The 21983-nt window shown below is 47.8% G+C and overlaps 10 protein-coding genes across 10 annotated transcripts; 4 read left to right on the forward strand and 6 right to left on the reverse strand.

Moving 5' to 3' along the window:
- Nucleotides 1-925: 925 nt before the first annotated feature.
- N7495_006867 (uncharacterized protein) lies at nt 926-1420 on the forward strand (the record flags this gene model as incomplete). The annotated part of the gene is made up of 1 exon (XM_057209518.1): nt 926-1420. One exon carries the CDS (start codon nt 926-928, stop codon nt 1418-1420), a length of 495 nt encoding a protein of 164 aa, XP_057063292.1.
- A 1075-nt stretch (nt 1421-2495) lies between these two features.
- N7495_006868 (fatty acid transporter protein) lies at nt 2496-4556 on the forward strand (the record flags this gene model as incomplete). The annotated part of the gene is made up of 4 exons (XM_057209519.1): nt 2496-2508; nt 2567-2958; nt 3058-3449; nt 3515-4556. The coding sequence occupies 4 exons, from the start codon at nt 2496-2498 to the stop codon at nt 4554-4556; spliced, it is 1839 nt and encodes a 612-aa protein (XP_057063293.1).
- Nucleotides 4557-4746: 190 nt separating this feature from the next.
- Nucleotides 4747-6883, reverse strand: N7495_006869 (aspartate--tRNA ligase MSD1; the record flags this gene model as incomplete). The annotated part of the gene is made up of 3 exons (XM_057209520.1): nt 4747-5865; nt 5916-6631; nt 6691-6883. The coding sequence occupies 3 exons, from the start codon at nt 6881-6883 to the stop codon at nt 4747-4749; spliced, it is 2028 nt and encodes a 675-aa protein (XP_057063294.1).
- A 698-nt stretch (nt 6884-7581) lies between these two features.
- Nucleotides 7582-12431, reverse strand: N7495_006870 (putative ABC bile acid transporter; the record flags this gene model as incomplete). The annotated part of the gene is made up of 3 exons (XM_057209521.1): nt 7582-9390; nt 9444-12050; nt 12099-12431. The coding sequence occupies 3 exons, from the start codon at nt 12429-12431 to the stop codon at nt 7582-7584; spliced, it is 4749 nt and encodes a 1582-aa protein (XP_057063295.1).
- Nucleotides 12432-13253: 822 nt separating this feature from the next.
- Nucleotides 13254-14746, reverse strand: N7495_006871 (FAD-dependent oxidoreductase; the record flags this gene model as incomplete). Its single annotated transcript, XM_057209522.1, has 2 exons — nt 13254-14428; nt 14494-14746. 2 exons carry the CDS (start codon nt 14744-14746, stop codon nt 13254-13256), a joined length of 1428 nt encoding a protein of 475 aa, XP_057063296.1.
- A 594-nt stretch (nt 14747-15340) lies between these two features.
- N7495_006872 (YeeE/YedE family protein) lies at nt 15341-16367 on the forward strand (the record flags this gene model as incomplete). Its single annotated transcript, XM_057209523.1, has 2 exons — nt 15341-15628; nt 15678-16367. 2 exons carry the CDS (start codon nt 15341-15343, stop codon nt 16365-16367), a joined length of 978 nt encoding a protein of 325 aa, XP_057063297.1.
- Nucleotides 16368-16595: 228 nt separating this feature from the next.
- N7495_006873 (glutaminyl-peptide cyclotransferase family protein) lies at nt 16596-17795 on the reverse strand (the record flags this gene model as incomplete). The annotated part of the gene is made up of 1 exon (XM_057209524.1): nt 16596-17795. One exon carries the CDS (start codon nt 17793-17795, stop codon nt 16596-16598), a length of 1200 nt encoding a protein of 399 aa, XP_057063298.1.
- Nucleotides 17796-18023: 228 nt separating this feature from the next.
- On the forward strand, nt 18024-18915 carry N7495_006874 (uncharacterized protein; the record flags this gene model as incomplete). Its single annotated transcript, XM_057209525.1, has 3 exons — nt 18024-18264; nt 18297-18455; nt 18506-18915. 3 exons carry the CDS (start codon nt 18024-18026, stop codon nt 18913-18915), a joined length of 810 nt encoding a protein of 269 aa, XP_057063299.1.
- Nucleotides 18916-19211: 296 nt separating this feature from the next.
- N7495_006875 (LYR motif-containing protein 2) lies at nt 19212-19763 on the reverse strand (the record flags this gene model as incomplete). Its single annotated transcript, XM_057209526.1, has 4 exons — nt 19212-19286; nt 19406-19488; nt 19563-19620; nt 19680-19763. 4 exons carry the CDS (start codon nt 19761-19763, stop codon nt 19212-19214), a joined length of 300 nt encoding a protein of 99 aa, XP_057063300.1.
- Nucleotides 19764-20181: 418 nt separating this feature from the next.
- N7495_006876 (NAD-dependent succinate-semialdehyde dehydrogenase) lies at nt 20182-21976 on the reverse strand (the record flags this gene model as incomplete). Its single annotated transcript, XM_057209527.1, has 4 exons — nt 20182-20299; nt 20355-21624; nt 21695-21782; nt 21854-21976. 4 exons carry the CDS (start codon nt 21974-21976, stop codon nt 20182-20184), a joined length of 1599 nt encoding a protein of 532 aa, XP_057063301.1.
- Nucleotides 21977-21983: the final 7 nt, after the last annotated feature.

The following is a 21983-nucleotide window of genomic DNA, read 5'->3' on the forward strand; positions in this document are numbered from 1 at the left end:
TTTTCATCAAGACTGAATGGGTTAGTGCTGAGCAATTAAAGCTGGAGTAAGCTGACTAGCTGTGCATTTTTACAGCTCTGTGACGTGGCTCGATGCCACGAATACTGCTACCCCTCATTGCTAGAGGATCTCATGAAGCTGGTATATTCAATGTCTAGTTATCGGCCTAGGGGGCTCCGTTTGCTAGAATGTCGTTATCATTTACTCAGCAAGGGTCAGTCGATTGGGCGGCCTTAGGGCAGATGAATTTTGAATTTTTCAGCATCAATCGCTTTGCTTTCACGCCTTTCTTCAGCAGGTATCGAGCCTCTCATCGTGGCATTTGGTCAGGCTATGTGTAGCAGAGTTTATATTGGGGCTCATGGCGAGAAGGTGATTATGGAAAGCCTCAATAACCTGAAGGCGTTCTCGACATTTGGAGACTTAATTTGGTTTGGAGTGGGAGTTCGACAAATTATAAGAGATTTTGTTCAGACTTCTGAAGGTGCTTCTTTAATTGCTCTGTGTGCCGCCATGAGCGAGGCATTTTCCATCAAGACTTCTGCCCTTATACTATGTGAGATGTCGAAATTGGTCAGAGCATCAAGAGAGCTATCGCCCTCACTCGCTCAGTGGGAAGTTCTTGTCAAAACTTCCTCCTGCGTTTTCTCGGAAACAACATTCAGCCTGAATGTTCAGACACTCTTAGGATTATTTGGCCACTTGAATACCAAGATTGAAGATTGGTATCATCCTGGCCACCCTCAGGATTTGGCTGAGATTCTGCTTGTTTTGGGTCAGATTACTTGAGGAGAAATTGAGCGAATCACTATACGAGGAGGTCCTACATGCTGCTGGCTTGCAGCTTATTCCAGTTTCATCCTCGGACTTAGAGTGGAAGAATTATAATAAGAGTCCCTTGACGAAGAACTACAATGAGCGAACTATGGATTCTCAGTTGCGCGTCAACCTGGTGGATGATAGTGATATCTCTCGAGCCCTCGATCATGTCTCAACCTCCTTCGCAGTTAGAGATGGCCATGATTTTATCAAGCAGATTTTCAACCGCTACGGGGAATATATGGAAGAAACCGCCAACACCAACTTCATTGGTGGCAGCCCCTCTTGGGACAACTTGTTCTACAACTGTTTCGGGCAGGATGTCACCAAATTGCTGGAGCAGCTGCAGGTGAGCACGAGTTTTCTGAACGGTGACACTCTGGAAGAAAACCACATGGCATCATTTCAAAGGCTTTACGGCATAGGGATCGTGCTATACACAACCCATCTCGCGGAGATTAGCCGCTTCAAATCTATTCCAGCATATATTCTTTCTGTGACCGACAGGCTAGCAGAGCTGCGTCCTTTCTATAACATCTCAAGACAAAATCTGACACCTTACCATGAGGACTTTTCAAGCCAACCCAAGCTTTTTGTTTAGCATCATTATGATGTTGTTCACAGGTTCTCCGAGTCGAATCTTTTTTAGTGTTGACTACCCATCAGCCCATTCAAATGGCACTGTTTACTGCTATTTGAATAGTCTGTCCAATCTCTCCTTGGGCTATGCAGAAATATAAAAATCTACGTTGGCTCCGGCAGCATTGAATATCGCTCTAGAACACATGATTGGGTTTTTGACAAGCAAGCCTCGACGGACATAGACGACCTCAGTTATTAAGTCCAGCAATTGACGAGCACTCGTGACTTATCGGCCCTCAAAACATATACGTCTTCGTCATTTCTTTCAATGGAAGGATTGGTCGACGACGATCATAATCTTTTGTTTTACTACCGGCTGTCTTCCGCTACAGGGAAACGGTTCATTTCTCCTGCATCCTTTGTCTATCGATGCCTGCAACCAATAGCGCTTTTGAAGGTTCAGTCGATGTTTTCAGGTCTCCCCAAGTCACAGTGGGAATCCGATTTGAATCAGAGTGTGCAAAATCTCGCCCAAGGAGAGGGGCAAAGCATAATCTTAAGGGTATGGCTCCGCCGCCTTATTTCCTTATATCTGGGTGACCGAAAGTCTACTATTCTGTGTACCTGCTGTTAACGGGCAAAATCACTGAATTACTCGTGTTATCCCTTTCGCTTTGGAAAGTTGGAACAGTTGGCTGTTGATGGGATTGTCTGACAATTCATTTTCCTCTGGAGATGCACTATAGAGATCGCACAGATCGTCTTCCTCTAAGATTGATGCCTCTGATACTGAACATCCTTGGAGTCTTAGGGGAAAAAAAAGAAAAGTTCTAGCGACTTATGCTCTTTCCGTATGTCTACCAAAAGTCGGTCTGATGGATGTACCAAAAGCTACACAGGTAAGCCCGTTCTGAAAATTACTGAGTACTCTGTCAGCCCGATTTTGAGTGGCTAACCTCATAAAAGCGGCGACAGACCTCGGGATGCAGTAAAGAGCCCTGGATATCAGAGATACCTCGGCACACAACAGTACAACCAAGCTTAAAGCTTCCCCCGCTTCCCCACATTTCAGAACCATAGTTCGATATCACATCATGGCGTTGGCAGGTATTTTTATTGTTCATTCTATAATAACTCATTTTTGACTTGCTTATCGAAACTATAGCACCAATTACCGCCGCACTGGGCCTGTTAACTCTCGCGAACTACTGCGACGCGAAATTCCATCTTCGGCACGACTTCCGAAGTATAATCCGTGTTAATAAACCCAATGCGCTGCAATACATTACAGGAAAGCTCAATGAGAACAGGTTACTCATGTACCATGTTCTCGAAGATCAGGCCAACAACTCTGCTATTGCGAATAACCTCTTTCTCATTTTCCCCCATGATGGGAGGACGTGGACATATAAGCAGTTTTTTGAAGATACGAACCGAGTGGGAAACTGGCTGTTTCAGGAGCTTGGCGTAAAGAAGGGAGAACTTGTCGCTCTGGACGGTCTCAATAGCCCCGAGTACCTCATGGCGTGGTTTGCACTTGACTCGATTGGAGCGGGCGTATGCTTTCTCAATCACAATTTGACGAGTGGCTCACTGAAACACTGTATAGAAGTATGATCTGCGTTCTTTCTGTTGGATTATGCTGACATGCTTAAGCTTTCTGGAGCGAGATATTGTCTTGTCGACGAAAACATCAGACACTTGGTTGAACCGGTTGAGAGGCAAGTAGAGAAGTGCACAATGATCTACTATACTCCAAGCAGTTTCGCTTCGGCCCCCTTCCCAACCACGCCTCCTCCACCAGAACAGCGGAGTGAAATATCCCCTGATATGATAAAGACACTATTGTACACCAGTGGCACGACGGGATTGCCGAAAGCAGTAATAAAAACAGTAGCGTCGGAGATATATACAGGCTTTTGGGTCGCGAACCGTCTTGAGCTCAAGCCGGAAAATCGGTTTTATACTTGTCTACCGTTGTTTCATGGTGCGCCACACTCGCTTTGCGTCACCCCCGTGCTCCATACTGGATGTACAATTATTCTTGGGTAATTTTTGACGCCAATATCCTTTTGAAGTTGTGTTCACATATTAACCTTGGAATCTGGTGCAGACGCAAATTTTCCCATTCCACCTTCTGGAAAGAGGTCGTTGAAAACGAGGCTGATATCATACAATACGTCGGAGAGCTTTGTCGATATCTTCTCAATGGAAAACCCCACCCTCTTGAACGGAAGCACAATATTAGAATGGCGTGGGGAAATGGAATGCGGCAGGATGTATGGGAGCCATTTAGACAACGGTTCAACATTCCAGTTATAAATGAACTTTATGCGGCAACGGATGGAATAGGTATAAGCGTCAATCCAAATGAAGGAGAGTTCAGCCGGCATGCCATTGATATTCGAGGTCTCATTTGGAGACTGTTCAAGGGATCGACGGAAAAGATTGTGAAAATTGATATCGACACTCAGGAGATCATCCGAGATCCCGCGACTGGATTTGCGATTCCTTGTCGGCTGGGAGAAGCTGGTGAGACGATCCATTGGCTGAATATCGAAGCTCCAAAATCGCAGTTCTCGGGTTACTACCAGAACAGCGATGCTACGAACAAACGATTCATTCGGAATGTGTTTAAAAAAGGCGATATGTGGTTCCGATCAAGCGATATGATGCGCCATGAAGAATCAGGATGTGTTTATTTCGTTGATCGTCTCGGGGACACTTATCGCTGGAAATCGGAAAACATTTCTACAAGCGAGGTGTCGGATATCATGGGCTCGTTCCCCCAGATCAAGGAGTGCAACGTTTATGGCGTGCTTGTGCCCAACGCAGACGGTCGGGCTGGCTGTGCAGCAATTGTCTATCCAGAAGGCGTGACAGAGGGCAGTTTCGACTTTAGGGGTTTGGCGGAGCATGCTATACAGGCTCTTCCCCGTTATGCGGTGCCGGTCTTTCTGCGCTTAGTTCAAGAGCTTGTATACACTGAGACTATGAAGATGCAGAAGGGCAAGCTGAGACTGGAAGGGTGTGATTATGAGAAGGTCGCAGCGGCCGGAGACAAGCTTTATTGGCTACCCCCAAATGGCAGTGTCTACGTTCCTTTTACTCAAGATCATCATGAGAAGTTGAAGAGTGGAGAGATCAGGTTGTAGATAGCTTTACCTCAGAATTTAATGAGCAGTCAACACTGACGAGCCTGATGTGAAGGATCCATTGGTTAGTAGGGTATATGAACATATTGTACACTTAAAATACAGCACTTCTAGATCGAAGCAGCTCCCGACTGGACCTCGGGAAGTAAAAAGAATATACAGAGTTAAAATTCCAGTAGACGCGACTGGACTACTTTCGTAGCTGCAAATGATATGTCTCCAAAGCTTGAGCCGTCATAGGACTCGGAGCGCGAACCATGGCATCATCACCACCCTTACCAGTTTTTGGGAAAGCAATGACATCCCGCACAGACTCTCTTCCCAGCATGACCGCAACAAGACGATCAAAGCCCAACGCCAACCCAGCATGCGGCGGACAGCCAGAGCGCAGGGCATCAAGCAAGTGCGAGAAGTCGGCCAGACGTTCCGCTGGGACCTTGAGAATATCACGAAGAATAAACTCCTGTACGGCAGCATCGTGGATACGACGACTGCCGCCACCAAGCTCTACGCCGTTGACGACCAGATCGTAGTGATCGGCTACGGCTTTGGTGGGATCTGTGAGAAGAAGGTCTACATCGGCTGCCGTCTTTGGCGCTGTGAAGGGGTGATGAGTTGATGAGATGCCGGCGGTGCCGCCTTGGCCGGGCTCGGACTCGGTTGAGGGAGAAAAGAGAGGGAAGTCGACGACCCACATGAAGTCGAAACCTGTAGGAGCTGGCTTGAAGCCGGTTGAGACGGAGGATGCGTGCAGCGCGCGTCGGAGGTCGCCCATTGGAGTTGAGCCACCGGCGAAGGGGCCGCGGGGACGAGCTTGGAGTATGATGAGATCGCCGTGGTCTGGCTCGAGTAGTTCTTCAACTTGCTCAGCGGCTTCGAAGCCGAAGGGCTGGAGTCCGCAGAGTGGCTTTTTACTGTTGTATACAAACACGCCGGGTCCACCGTCGGGGTTGTTGTTGAATGGGGTGCCTGCTGGCGAGTCGAGAAACTGCGTGATGAATTTGAGCGTTTCGGCGGGGTCGTTGTCGTTGCTTTCGACCTTGAAGGCCTCAACTATTGGGTCGGTGAGAGGCGAGATCTTCGAGACTAGATCGATCGGCAGCACATGATCAAGCTGAATTATCTCCATGCCGTATCTGGTGTCAGGCTTGTCTGAGCCATAGCGGGCCATGGCTTCCTGGTACGGCACCCTCCGGAATGGACCTTCAGGCGCCGGGTCCTTCATTAAATTCGACCATAGCCGTCGAATGACGCCTTCAATTGTGTTCATAACCTGGTCACCCTTTGCGAATGACATTTCCATATCAAGCTATTGAGGTCAGCATGGGGATCTTCTTCCCAATTCTAGTTCATCCATACCTGTGTAAACTCAGGCTGTCGGTCCGCTCTAAGATCCTCATCGCGGAAACAGCGCGCAAACTGGTAGTATCTCGGCAAGCCACTAGCCATAAGAATCTGCTTGTACTGCTGCGGACTCTGCGGCAAAGCATACGCCAGCCCTGGTCGACGCGTAGGAACCAAGAACTCACGCGCACCCTCGGGTGTAGACTTAAATAGCAGAGGAGTCTCGATCTCCGTGAAAGGGGGTTGACAATTCTCCTCCAGCTCCTGCTTACAAATATTACGCGCCTTTGCTCGGAATCGGAGAGCATCACGCAGTTCCGCATCCGAACGCAACTGTAAGTATCGCTGCTCAGGACCAAACACCGTTTCAGGCGTCATGATTATGTCCTTAGGGAATTCATTCAACAGGTGAATGTCCTGCAATGCTAGTTCCCACATATCTTCAGGCTTGTCAGCCGGGTCCGAACCCTTCGCTTTCTTCTTTTGAACCGTTCCGCGAACAGCGACGGGGCTGTTCGGGTTTATAGTCTTGAGTTGCTCAAAGCCTTCGTTTTTAGCAAATGCAATGATCTGTATAGTATGCTTCATTGTCGGGTCTATGAGACGAACGAATGAGAGCTTCTTCGAGAGGTCTGCCCTCTGGCCTAAGTAGCCGTGTAGCACCACCTCGGCATTGGGCTCAGCCTGTGAGAGGAAGGACTCAAAGTCATGGGTTGCAGGAGGGAAGTCAACTATAAATAGCATATTGATTTAGCAACTGGTCCAGCAAAGACTCCTGAGCCTCACATACCGGCCTTTTTATAAGCTTTCAAAAAGCTAGGAAGCTCTCTCGGAGCCTTCTGCTCGCGCAAACAAGCCGAGAGATGAAAAGGCCTTGAAGCAAGCTGCCTCGACCGTGGAGTACATCGAGAGCCACGGAATAATTTTGAGACGGCAGCACTCGACCGAAGCCGCATTGGCAGCTGTACACCCATGCTCAGCATTATGGCAGTCGAAGCATGGAATGATGCAAGTCGGCAGAAAGGAACGACCGCAACCAGACCGCCCGACCAAAACAGTCTAGCGCGACAATATTTAACTGCGGAGGATCATCGCATTTTTTTCTTTTCTTCTTCATCCTTCCAAGTTTAACTCAAGTGAGTCCATCTGATCTGTCAATCACTATTTGATTGACTTGTTTTTTTTTTTTTTTTTGGCGCATCTTACTGACTTTCTTTTATAGATGATGAAAGCTTAGTGTGTTCTATGTGAATGATTGCTCCTCTCTGAGACCAACGGCTCTCCCTCTTTGAGGGCTTGAGGGCTGGTGGACTCGAGATGTAGGAAGATTGATCAAGACGTTCGGCACAACCTCCTTGTTATACAACGGACGTTATCAAAATCTCTGACTCTCTTTGAACTTGGTGGTGTTTCCACTGGCTTGGTGCCGTGGAGTGTATATTATGAAGTGAAGTGGATCAGGTTGTGGAGAGGTTGTTCTTGTTGACTCGAGAATACCTTGGTGACATGTACCTTCCTCTTCCTTTTGTTCAATTTTGAGGTCATTGGACTCATCGCAACTTTTTCGAAGCTTGACGTGGGGCACTAGGCGCAAAATATTTACGAACGAAGAAAAGAAAACATAATAAGATTTTGTGATCTGTACTTACAATTTTGAAAAAAATTATGAACAATCTATCTTTTAACCGAAAATCATCTTTTCCAAAACCTCCTTCTCACCACTGCTATCAACAAGGCTCTTGAAAACGCCATCCTCAATACCCATCAGATGTTTAGGTTCACCAAACTCAACAGCCTTACCGGCATCCAGAACGAGAATGCGATCAAAGTCCGCAATGGTGCTTAGACGATGCGCAATAACGAGCAATGTTGTAGAATTGCGGCCGAACTCGGCTCGGATAGAAGTCTGAATCAAGGCATCTGTCTCCATGTCCACGGCGGATGTTGCCTCGTCTAGTACCATGATCTTAGGATGAGCGACGATTGCACGCGCGAGGCAGAGGAGCTGGCGTTGGCCCTGTGAGAGATTGAGACCGCCCTCTGAGATTGGTGCTGATAGGGACGAGAAGACATTTGTGTTGTTGTTTTTCGATGTTGCTGTGTCGGGCGTCGTGGCGCCAGTGCCATGCTGGAGAATTTGAGACGTAAGTGTTGTGTCGTCGTCGTCACCAGCTGAGGCGATGAGATGCACCCGTGCGAGCGCATCGTAGAGTTCTGAATCGCTGTATTCGTCGAATGGATCTAGGTTTGATCGCACGCTTCCGGAGAAAAGGACGGGGTCCTGGGGGATGATTGCGAGCCGGCTACGCAGGTCATGCAGTTTGATCTTGGAGACGTCTAGGCCGTCGATCACGATCTGTCCCTCGCGAGCTTCGAGGAACCGGAAGAGTGCTAGCGTTAATGATGACTTGCCCGCACCTGTTCGGCCAACTACGCCGACACGTTGGTTCTTTTCGACGGTGAAGCTGAGTCCCTTTAGGACTGGAGGTAGATCTGGTGCGTAGCTCACCACTAGATCAGTGACTTCTAAGCGGCCCTCTGTGGGCCAGGCTGCAGGAGCATCGGCACCACCTTGGTTCTCTAGTTCGATGTTGGAGTATTCAATGACACGCTCGGTGGCATTCATGTTCAGCTCAATGTTAGCGTACTGGCGCAGTGCCATGGCTATTGCAGTATTGCTTTGCAGAGCGAAGCTCAGTGCAAATCCAGCGAGCGAGGCCGATATACCGGGGAGAAGAACAATCACAAATGCAGTCAAGGTTGAGAAGAATGCTCCTATCACATTCATTCGTATTCCAAGCCAGCGGTTGAATAGCCACATGGTCCACCAGGCCTGGGCATGAGCATCGATCTTGCTGTAGATAAGCTCGATGAATGTGTCGCTCTTGGTAAAAGCACGGATGGTGATCAGACCCGCCAAACTTGAACCAAACTGCTCGTAGACAGGACTCTTGGCAGTACTTTCTAGACGTTTGATCTCTCGTGCACCTGCGAGGTACTTGATTGCTAACTTGACGGAAATTGCAAGGACGATCGCTCCGAATAAGAGCACCACCGGGGAAACCATCATGCCAGCCCACATTATGCCGAGAAGATTCAGGGTTTCCGAAATCAGGAAGCCAATCTGGTATCCAAGATGGGAGTCGATCGAATTGAAGTCAGCAGTGAATCTGTTCAGAATACGGCCGAGGGGGATAGTATCCAGCCATCGCAGAGGAGCGCGCAGTACAGCGAAGACGAGATTGTTGAAGAGATTTCTTGATGCGCGGACACTAGCAGTCAGAATGAAGTAGAATCTTGCGGTTCCGATGAAACACGCGATAACCGACATGGAAATGTAGACGCCGAGATACAACTTGAGGTCGTTGTCGACGGAGTCTGAATCTGTGCGGTTAACTGTCATGCTATGTTGTAGAAGTGCCTGCATTTGCTCAGGATGGGCTCGAGTTCTCGACGACGAAGAGGAAGTCCAGACGTTAATCCACCAAGACTGTTTGAAAATGTTAGGACATAAAATCGTTTCATCACGGAGTCTGTACTTACTTTTCCGATGACAAGGGAAGTAAAGGCGATATACACCATGACCGTCATCATCCAGAACAAAATACCACCGCCCATTGACAGATAAGACTTGTAAACTGAGAACTTTATTGAGCCAACCTCTCGTTTTTCGTCCTCGATGAACTTTTTAGGCTTATCCTTGAGTACTCCATTTGCTTGTTCATTTAACTCGTTCGGCTCTGGTGCATTGCTAGGACGCCGACGCGAAACATTGGAGAGGACTCTTTTAAGATTTGTCTCTTCAGCATCAAGTGTGTCGTGGGTTTCCTCAGCATTTTTGTCTACCTCCTCCGTATCTTGATCTTGACGAAGAATATCTTCCAGATGATTAGAACTACGAAGTTCGTCGATGGTACCGGCATATTTGACGCGGCCGTTTTCCAGAAGAACAGAGTAATCTGTCTGAGGCAGGCACAGGGCGACATGGTGGGTCACCAGAACTCTGGTGCGGCCTTGTCCTAGTTCTCCAGTTAGTGCATGCTCGAAGGCATGGCGTCCAGTGTGGGCATCCAGTGCGCTGAAGATGTCATCTAGGACGAGAATCCCAGCCCTTGAGTATAGGGCACGAGCAAAAGATACACGCCATCTCTGGCCACCACTGAGATTAACTCCATTGGCTCCTATATCCGTGAGTTCGCCATCCGGCATCATTTCCAAATCTTTCTCCAGAGCACAAGCGAAGAGAACCTTTTGATAGCGGCTTTTGTTGTAAGGAAGTCCGAAGAGAATATTGTTCTTAATAGTCGCATTTTCGATCCACGGGATCTGAGCAACATATGCAATAGCGGAGTCAACGATCCAGTTCTCGCTGGTTGCCAGGTCGTCGAACCGTTCCTTCACAGGTATTGGAACAGGGACCTTGACGGTTCCCCCAAGGACGTCACATTCGCCCAATATAGACGCGAGAAGTAGACTCTTTCCGGACCCCGTTCGGCCAGAGATGACGGTAAGACCCTTTTCAGGGAAATTCAATGTCAGGTCACGCAGTTGGAATCGGTCTCCATCATCATCATCGTCATCCGTCTTTTCGGCAGGCCATGCCACAGAAGCATTCTCAAACGCAATGCTATCAGAGGGAACTGTGTTAACTACTTTCTCTGCGGACTTCATGTACAAATCAATGCGGTCGGCACTAATTTTGGCCTCCAGGCCATCGGCGATGATCTCGGGAATGATAGCGAGCGACGATTCCAGGCCACTAAAGACTGACATGGCTGTGAAAGCAACAGATGCAGAGAGTCCACTGTTAATCCAAGCGTATACAGTCAACGAAACGGCTGAAAGTCCAACAGGACCAAGAATCCAGATTGCTATTAAGACGACATCGTAAATGAAGGAAAGTCTCAGGGCGCCAAGTTCCCTCTCACGAGTCTGACTTATTCTGTTCTGCCACTGCTGCTCCATAGCGGAGAACTTGATCTGACGAATTCCTTGTAGCACCTCGGTGATGATGGCCATTTTCTGGTCTCTGAGCTTCATCAGCTTATCTTGGGCGCCGGTATATTTCTTTGATGCGTAGATATTCAAGGGCAAGATCAACACGGCGATTGACAGACCTGAGAGCGCACTGCGCCATCCGAGAATTTGAGTCAAAAAGGTGCATCCAATAATGATCTTCATCGTTGCTGACGGAATTAGATAAGCGTATGATGTGAAATCAGAGATACGACGCGCATCAACGGCAGCCAGATTGACAATACTCTGGCGACTTTTCTTGATGGAAGCCTCCTCATCTTCTTCCTCGTCTTCCTCCTCTACGAGTAAAGTCTTTGCCGACGTAGAGGGGTCATTCTTGCCATTTGACTTCTTTGCATGTTTAGCGTCCTTGCGACGCATTGACTTGGCAAAAACAGTCGCGCAGAGCTCTTGATAGATCGGGGCGCCAAGTTTTGATATGACACCCCAAAACAGCCATGCATCAATACTAGATTGCAGCAACATCAAGCCACCCAGGGCGAGGACCCAGATCCAGGATCTTAGTGGGCTCCATGAATCCGTACCCCGATCTTCCAAGGAGCCCAAAATGTTGTACAGAGCCAACTGCGGACTGAAACTCAAAGTTCCAGTGATGAGGCACAGAGTTAACTGAAGGAGGATAGATTGCCAATGCGCAACGATGAGGGCTTTCCATACTTTCCGTGATCCGCCCTTACGAGCCTGTTCGAACTTGCTGCGTAGACGCTCCACTCGCTTTTCCCTTCGAAGCTTGGGTAAGTCTTTAAGCTCCAGGTTCCTGTTTTTGACGGTAAAGTTGAGGAGAGTACTCGCCCAGGAGAAGGTGTAGCGACCGAAAGCTGTCACAGTCTGCTCTTGATCGACTATTTGGCCATTACAGTACACATTTGGTCGACGGGGGAGAAGGACGGTGAATAGGGCACGTAGAATTCCACTGGCGAAGGTTGCAAAAACCAAGCCTAGCCAGTACTTTTCTTGGAATAAACTGTTCTGCAATGACCAAGTCTGCTGTGCTTCAACGGCTATCGATGTGACAGTAACGACACTTCCAACAAAAGCTATTTGGCCGAGCCTGAAGCGACTTGTTGGCCTCGGTTCCGTGAAGAAGGCAACAGATTGAATAGAAAGAGAAATCTAGAATATGTGAATATCAATTGCTTCACCTATTTTACTCCGACATACCCAGATTGCAAATTGAAGCCAGCTAAATAGCGGGTTACTTGGGATGAATTGGATGGTTGTGAGAACAGCCAACGTCAACGACGTCAGCAATCCACTGATAGAGAACAGCGCAATAGCGACTCGCTGCCATGTATCGGAGAAAGCGCGAAGAGACTCTGGTGTAGCCTCGCCATCATTGTCACGATAAGTCAATTTAGCTAGACTTGAATCATCCGGGATGGAAGTGCGGAGGAATCGATCGGAGATACTTTTGATGGCTGGGATGGAGTCGGCGGCTACAAGTACAAGGGCAATGGCGCCCGTTACCGATAAATTAGGCTGATTAGGGGACATTCCTCATGGAGTAAATACTAAAAAATTAAGAGAGGGGAGAGAGGAAAGAGAAAATGCAAAGTGATGAAAGTGCTAATAAAGTAGTGAGTATGAGCAATCTGGCTTATCGCGATACCAAACATCAAATAGTCATAGCGTGGCGTTACCATTGCTGAATGAGCATAGATCTTTCCAGATCCTCAACCTCGGCGGCCTGAGAACTGGAAGAACGGTGAGGGATAAATGACTGATTGGAGAATACGATGAGTCATGGGGAGCTGAGTACATGGGCTTACAGGACGCATAATCCTCCGCAGCATATTACATATTAATACCATATCACTTCCTACTATTTGGGAAGTTGCCGGTGCAAGACCGGAGCTCCGTGCAGCCGCCGATCGATGCTATACTTGCGGATATCCCTCACTCATCATTGACCAGTCTACTGATTGATTTTTGCTTCTCAACGTGACTATAAGTATTAAGCTTGGAAGATGACATCTAGACTAGATACCAAATCAAGCTAATTTGATGGTCATAGCTCTAGTCTGGCCTTTTGAAGTTGTTAGTTTCCTATCTATATTTACCCCTCTCATATACCTATGTAGTACACTATGGCGTGATCTACAGGTATGTGCTTTTGTTGGTCAACAATTCATGTCATGCACAGCTAGAAGGGAATATGAAAATACGCGCTCATCATCGCAAAGCCTTGAAATAATAATACGAATGCATCAAATGCCGAAAGAATAATAATACTTATTAACTGCGTACAGCCGAATGGAATAATCACTTCTCATAGCGCATGTTCAATGAAAGCACAACAGTCAATCCAAATTCAACCTAACGGTGCGCATTCAGCCGGACACTTTGAGGATTGTGGAAGAGATCCGTCGGGTCGATGGCAGCCTTGATATTCTGGAGTCTGGGCAGGTTAGGTCCCCAGTATGCACTCTGCGCATTCTCCATCTCAGGGTCGACATATCCCGGATACGCGCCAAACCGAGCGTCAGGGCGAGTGGAAGCAATGGTATCGTACAAACCGTGTTGGAAATCCTTGATTTTCTGCGTGATTCTGCCGACGGGGTTGACGGAGTAAGACTGCATCCAAATAATCGCATCACGGTGGGCATATGCTGTCGCATTCACGGCATGGTCATTGACAGCGCCTCCCTCCAGGTCAAAGATGATAAACCATTCCAGAGTCCCCTTTGAAGTGGAGTCGATATACTCGAGCATCTTATCCACACCGTCGTCGGAGATCATGGTCTCGGCAGTGAATGACATGGACTTGGCGTAAAAATTACACGGAATGCCTCCTGCGGCTCGCATGATAAGGTTCTCAGCTTGGCTTGTCAACATTCCGAGCCAGTTGGTAAGATAAAGCACATTGCCGCTGTTGTGGATGGGGAAATGGTTTTCAAGGCCGAACGCCTCCCACTCTTCCTTTGTGCCAAAGAAAGTGCCAGATAACAAAGCGCCAGATTCAAAAAGAACTAACTCAGTGGCAAACTGCCGGGGAATATTCTCAATCGAAACCAGCTTCTTCCAGTCCTTGAACAGCTGTGCTCGCTGACTTGTTTTGCCGAGATTGAATGCGTATGAATACTGGATAGCCTCTCTGGGCGCAGGGTGCGTGCGAAGTTTGAATTCAGTGACGATTCCAAAGCTTGCCGCAGCTCCCTTGATGGCAAAGAGAACATCCTGATTCTGCTCATGAGAAGCTATCACAATGCTACCATTTGCGAGCACGACCTCGGCTGCTTCGATGTGGTCGAGAGCTGTACCCCACTCGCGTGACATGGCACCGAGGCCACCAATAGTGAAATGGCCGCCCACGCCAACTTGCGGGCAAGCACCGTGGGCTACTGCTCTTTTCCCAGCGTGATACAGATGAATGTGGAGATCACCCAGGTGAGTACCCGCCCCGACAGATGCAACGTGAGTCTCCTTGTCCATGGAGAAATGATGCATGTTCTTCATGTGAACAACGATAGCTCCATCTTCTCCACCGAGACCTGGATGAATGTTAGAAAATGTCAGATGAAGAACTCGAATAATGCAGAAATCCTTCAGAACATACCGTAGTTAGCGTAGCTATGACCACCGCTGTAGGCTTGCACCTTTAGTCCATTTCTTGCAGCACATTTCACAATTTCAGCGACTTGATAGGAGTTCTCTGGATAAGTAATGGCAGTCGGGACAACTGGGTAGTTCAGATTGTAGAGAGGAGTGTTTAGATCGAAGAATGTATCATTCTGGAAATTGACGAGTGCCGGGTTATTCCCCACGGCCGCCAAGAGGCAGTCTCGGACAACGCTCGGGGTATTACCCATCGTGAGTAAGGCAAAAGAATTCAAAAGCTCAATTGTCAGGTTTTGTAGAAGCTGGAAATGAAAAGAGGTGAGGAATAACGGGTGGTTTTAATTGAAGGAGAAGGCCGAGTTCTCCAAGCTCCTTCCCTGTTCATTTTTGGGCGTTTTGGACGTTATTGGAAAGTGATTCTGGAAGAAGGAAGAATCTGATGTCCATTATGGGGATGTCAGAGTTAATGATATACCCAAGCTTTATCTCGATATTCTCGTTGGAATGTATCTAGGGAGCCCAGCTTTTGATACAGGAAAGCGTGTAACCACAACTTATACTTAAAGTATATATTCAAAAAGTGCAGTCTCAACCGGGGTTCAGGTGCCCTGTCATAATGGTAATTAACTTGACTGAAGTGATGAATTTCAAGTTTTGTTGAGTATTGAAGGATGCGGGAATCAAGATTGTTTGGTTGATCGGGGACCATTTAGACTAATTATGGTCCCCGAAATTGCAAATGTGGAATCCGATATCGCGAGAAGCTAATTCCTTCGAGTATTTGTTTTCTCTTCTATTCGTACTTAGAGACTTTTCACCTACACTCGAGGGGTTGTCCAGGCGTCATGTTCACCCCAATCAACACCTCACTAGGTGCCATACTGTTGTTCCAGAGCTCATCCAGCTTGCTTTTTCACAATGGCTCTGTCTTCGGCATCTCATCCTTACTATCGGGATGTCTCCTCAATCCAAACCGAGATAATGTGCCGATAATAGCAGGCTTGATGTCAAGTGTACTACCAGTGTACCTACTGGCACCATCTCTGATACCAAACTATGTTGCTCCTCCATATTCATTGGCTTCAGTAGCCGTAACCATGGGTGTGGGCTTTCTACTCGGCTGGGGAACCAAGGTAAGCAAATCGATACATGATATAGCCACCAACTAAACGACTTACGTAGAATGGTCACGGTTGCACTTCAGGGCATATGCTCTGTGGTATTTCACGCCTCTCATCACGCTCGTTCATTGCAACTGCTCTATTCTTCACTTCGGCTTTGATTACAGCCAACTTCGCTGGAATTCCCTCCTGTGGCCCAGATCCATGCTACACACCTGTATATCCATCTGCACATGAGTTGATATTCATGGGGGGTGCTGTTCTTCTGTCCAGCATAACGAACGACCTTGTCATTCCCAAGGCTTTGAAGCGATCGCACATGGCCAGGGTCATCTTTTCGTTCCTGGCAGGTTTGGAGTTCGGACTGGGTCTTTTTATTTCGGGCATGGCAGACCCTCTCAAGGTCCTGAGATTTTTTGCTTTCCTGATGGACATATCGCGTTTTGATCCGTCCTTGGCCCTAATCATGGTATTTGGTATCGGGCCTTCGCTGGTGAAGTTCTGCTCTCAAAAGCCTGTTCAAGTGGTTGAAGGGAAGATAGGCTTAATACCTACTCTAGCAGAGCGGTGGTCGCTACCTACTGCAACCGTGGCGGACATCGACTGGAGATTCGTTGCTGGCTCGGTGACATTCGGTATTGCTTGGGGGCTGAAGGGTGTTTGCCCTGGGCCGGCCATATTGCGTGCCATCATACAACCTACATGGGGATTTGTCACGATGAGCGGGTTCGTTTTGGGAAATCTGGTATAACCCAGCAACCCAGCCCTGGAGGAAAGGCGAGGACACCTGGGCATATATCTTATAGAATTATTCATTATGTATATACTAGACGCATTTCATGCTTTCAGCATGGCCAAAATAGAAGATACTCGTCGTTTTCATACACTATACAACTATCAGCACTCATCATATACAAGGGGAATCACAGGCTCAATGCAATAATACAATGGTGAACATGAAAGTCATAAGGGAGCTGGCTTACAATTCGGTCTGCCTGTCTAGACGATTAGCCTCCCATTTCGGCTCTTCCTCCTGCCGCGCTTTCACATCAGTGGGGTGGCCATGGTCAAGATACCCTTCAAGCTCCATCCACTCAGCCGCGAAAGCGGAAATAAGGACACTCCAATCCTCAACAGTGTCCATATCTAGATGCTCTCCATCATCGTCCATTGTATGCCAGACCGAAGGGAACCCCTTAAAGGCGGCAAAGTCTATTAGATGCATAATCTCAACACCTCGTGCCAGAAATGGAAGGTGGTCATCTGCCACCGGACTCGAAGGCTTTATATGGTGTGAGTCCCTGGACGCGTCAATGAACCATGAAGCTGACGAAGACTTCCAATTCCCCAATGAGCGGAGTCGTTGCTCCAGGGAACTAATACCTTGATATGCCCAGTGAGTGGTTTCATAAAACGACTGGATGGTGGGTCCTTTGGAGCCTAGCAGGTCCAAAAGAACGAAGAGCGAGATGGACGAAAGTCTTGTCTTGAAGGTGGACATGGCTTGGTACTTCTCTTTGTCCCACTGAGCTGCCAAGGATCTCGCCCCATATAGAGAGTCTGTATCAGTCCACCTGTGGAATGATTCCTCACCGTCAAGGAACAGAAGCTGGATTCCCCGCTGTTCTTCAAGAGAGGTATCAATTCCCTGCGCTTTCATCGCAGCCCACTTCTTATCCAAAGCGTCATCAATGTTGCGCATAGCATGCATGATCATCGCCAATGGCGCTGCACTGTCAATCGCTCCGATGAATCCAGTCGGTGTCAATTTGCTGTCATAGTGAGCAACAAACGTCAATCGACCAACATCTCCCACCGAAGTGCCAGGGGGGTCCCGATAAGCGATGACATTTACAAAGGGCACTTGCTTTCCCGCTGAGGCAGGTGTTTGTGATGTGCAATTCTGAAATTCAAGCTCCCATTTCGGTAACATGGTTCGAACAAAGGTCACCAGGTGTTCGAGAACGGCATCATGACCTGGTGTGCCAGCAACACGCGTTCGGAGGATCGGTGCCAAGATAGCACCATTGTGAATATTAAAGTCATGCCCTGGTCGGGGAATAGCTTTTAGGGTGTCATCTGAGAGTTTTTCGTATGCGAAGCCGGGGAGTGAGCAGAGAAGTAGTCCGAGGCATAGTAATAGGAAACGGCCGCTTAGGCCAGCATAAGTGAATTTCATCAGGTTGAAGAGGGTCGTTATAAGCTCATGTCCTAAATGAGAAAAGCAGTGCACAGTACCTAGGTGTCCAGCCAGAGCGCCAGACCAGCTAGCCACGGAACATATAAAAAGACTGATGTTGCAGCAAAGGAGTAGTCAGGATACACCAAACAAAGCGCCAAGGCGGTCGCGACGGAAGTACGTAATTTCCCTCTCAAAGCCTCGACCTTGAACAAAGAACATTCCACCATGCGATATCTACTCGTCTACCCTCAATTGCGCACTGCGATACCCCGTTTGACTCAACGTCGCCTGCAAATTCAGTTATGGGCCCGATACAAATCTCATCTTACCCAACCACGACCCTCACAACAACATGAACGTACGACAGCTGAAGCCAAAAAACCTGCGACAATAGCCCGCACACCTACGCCGACAACCACACCTTCGAAGACGGTTTTGCGAAGAGGTACCGGTCACACAATATGGAGTGACTGGCTGCATACTAATTTCGGATAACAGGGCCACCGGAGCGCATTTTGGTCTACTATGGAGGAACCGGCCGAGCCATGTTCTTGGGAATACTGCGAGTAACCACCATTCTTCTCTTCGGCGCAGCCTGCCTTGTCATCGCACCAATCTATGATACGGCCGAGAATGAGTGGTATATGAAACCACTCGGTATGGATATTCAATCCAAGTCTACTAGGTCTTTACTAACGATTGTTCAGTCATTGCCGGTGGAGCATTGCCGATGATATTTGTCGCATACACTTCTGCGCCCTATGTGAACTTTATCCATCTCGCTCTTCCTTCAATTGCCAGAAAATCCCGAGAAGCAGCCCTTCTCTACATCAAGGATCTCCCGCCTACGGCTACTCTATACATTAACACCATGCGCTTCAACACGATACCGCGCCAGACCAAAGTCATGCTTGGAGATTTAATAGCGGAGAGGGATCCTCTCCGTCCAGTCGCTTTCCGGAATTTGAAACCACTCCCGAAGCCCTGGTGGATGGGTCGACCTACAACTCAGTTTTTTACTGCGGCTAACAGTCATCCAGGGCGGCAATCTATGGCTTTTTACCCTGAAGCTTGGCCGGACATTTATAAGCGGATTCAGTTGAATGCTCAAAAGTAGTGTCGATATAGAATGTTGCATGGTTGACAAAGAGAAGGCCATACATACGAGCTGTGAGTGTATTACTACAACCCTTGAATGAGAGGAATATGTATGGATGGAAGAGTCCAGTCCTCAAGGCTCAAAAATGAAATTGACCTCAAGGACTAAGCACTTAAATCGCTTTTAAAATTAACAGCATTATATGTACAACAATAAATGGATTTCATGATCCATAGATCAGTGACACAAATCTAAATATCCGACAGAACGTGGCTTTGAAGCAACTACCTAGGTATTGATAGTACTCCAGGTCATTAAATGAGCTGCTCATCAATGTATCGTCGCATAGTCGTAAACTCAGCCTTCCCTGTCTTTGAAAAGGTCAGACACTGGAATATCAAGAATAAAAAATATGCCTACCGAAATCAGATATCGAATATGATGCTTCAAACGACCATATTAGAAATTTTCCACTGAAACCATACCACAGTATTCATATTGAACTCACCAAATCTGTCAAATTACGATGCCGTTCAAATTCATCTCGAGCATAAGACCGTAGCTCGTCACGGGTAGACGAGGGAGGGATTTCTAAATAGAGTAAGCAACATGACATCCAGAGTTATGGATTTGGAATTGGAACATTAATGCAGCATAGTACATACTAATCAAAACTCGAACAATCTCACGCCATAGTGCCAATGATCGTTGTCTTTGGATGAACTAAATTGCAGGCAAGGTGAGAACTCATTTGATTCAACTGTAATCTGTGGGCTACTGACATGCTCTAAACTTATTGATGGCTTCTTTAGCCTTGATGAATGGCTGCGGGATACAACAGCAAGGAAAGAAAAAGAGGGCCGCATTAGGACGGCTTCATGTTATGTCTCTACTATAAGGAAATTAAGCGGAAGCTCTTGATATCATGGCATATTAAGGCGGTCTAATCGGCGGTGAAATTAAAAGTTACCACGGAAGAATGCTGAGCCGGTCCGATATATACTTTAACATTTTCCACCTTAACAATCTTAAGTTAAGGTGACCTCATAAGGGTATCAGTGTACGTAGGTACAGACTCAGGATAATTTAAGTAATGAGACGTCATTTAAAAGATGCTGTATTCATTAGAATACCGGATATTAGTCCTTGGAACTGAAGAAAGAAACACCTCGGTAGAATTCTTCACTTCTTTTGTTGATACTGTTAACCCCTAGACTCATTATGTTTCTCATTCCATATAGATCATGTCGTAGATAAATCCTGAATTTTGCCGCAATAGAGTCTTTATGACTGCAAAGGCTCACCCATACCTCCAAAAGTAACACTCTTAATAACCATGAATTCGTCAATACCATACTTGCTGCCTTCACGGCCAAAGCCACTTTGCTTAACACCACCGAATCTGCGAATAAGTTAGCGACGGAAAATGAATTCACAGTAGGAAAATGGAAACTCACGGAGAAGCAACATCACTGATAAGACCAGTGTTGACACCAACCATGCCAACCTCCAGGGCCTCGGCAATACGGAAGATGCGATGGACATTCCCGCTGAAGAAGTATCCAGCAAGACCGACCTCAGCGGCATTGGCGAGATCGACAACCTCCTTCTCTGTCTCGAAGGCAAACAAGCCAGCTACAGGACCAAAGGTCTCCTCAGTAGCAAGCTGCATATCCTTGGTCATACCGGACAGCACAGTAGGCTCGAAGAAGTTAGGACCCAGAGCAGTGGCCTTCTTACCACCGATCAAAACCTTAGCACCCTTGCCAATGGCATCTTTGACGTGTTCTTCGGCCTTGTTGGCGGCACGCTCGTGAATAACAGGGCCGTGGGTAATACCCTCCCCAAAGCCAGCTCCGAGCTTGAACTCCTGAACCTTGGCAGTGAAACCCTTGACAAACTCGTCGTAAATACCCTTCTGAACATAGATCCGGTTAGCACAGACACAAGTCTGGCCAGAGCTGCGGAACTTGGAAGCAATAGCACCAGCAATGGCAGCATCGAGGTCCTCAACATCGTCGAATACGATGAATGGCGCATTGCCGCCCAGTTCCCAGGACACCTTCTTGATGGTAGATGAAGCCTGCTTCATGAGCAGCCGGCCAACATTGGTCGAACCGGTGAAAGAAACTTTTCGCACCTCGGGGTGGGTGGTGATAATCTCACCCACCTCGGGAGTGTTCTTGGACGCAGTAACGAAGTTGACCACACCCTTTGGAATACCAGCCCGGTGGGCAAGCTCAGCCAATGCATTGGCAGTGAAAGGGGTCTCACTGGGAGACTTGGCAACAACAGTGCAACCAGCCGCCAGGGCCGGTCCGATCTTCCGAGTGATCATCGCTGCGGGAAAGTTCCATGGTGTGATCAGACCGCACACACCAACGGGCTGCTTCAGTGTGATCACACGGTTGCTAGCCACAGATGAAGGAATGGTATCACCGTAGATACGCGGTGCCTCCTCGCTGAACCACTCGAAGAATGAGGCGGCATAGTTAACCTCGCCCTTGGCATCGGCTAGAGGCTTTCCATTCTCCCATGTGATTAACTTGGCCAGATCCTCCGCATTGTCGATCATAAGTTGGTACCATCGGCGCAGCATGCGCGCACGCTCGCGTGCTAAGACTGTGCGGAATTTAGGGAATGCCTCTGAGGCGGCTTCGATAGCCTTCTGGACGTCGGTGCTGTTGAGTTCGGGACAAGTTCCAATTAGGGCTCCAGTAGCAGGGTCTGATAATAGATCATATGAAAATCAGTCATCTGGCTCAATAGCATGTTCTTCAGCTCGGGTAATGCTTACCGTGAACTTCAAAGGTCTCGCCGGACTGGGCACCGACCCACTCGCCGTTAATGTAGCATTTTTCGATGAAGAGAGACTTGTCATTTAGCTGTAGGGAAAATCAGCCATCGATACCACTAATCCCACTATACTTTTTTTCTCTAAAACCGATCAACTCACCTCTGGCCTGTTGGATCCCATGGTGTATAATCTCTTCAAAGCTGGCGGCGGGGGAATGGAGAAGTGAGATCGAAGGCGAGGTCGTAGTAATTGTCGTGAGATAGAGCGGGTCATTCGCTCCATGGTGAAA

This window comes from Penicillium taxi, assembly GCF_028828555.1.
Source record: "Penicillium taxi strain IBT 34144 chromosome Unknown utg000004l_segment0_segment0, whole genome shotgun sequence".
Taxonomy (NCBI): domain Eukaryota; kingdom Fungi; phylum Ascomycota; class Eurotiomycetes; order Eurotiales; family Aspergillaceae; genus Penicillium; species Penicillium taxi.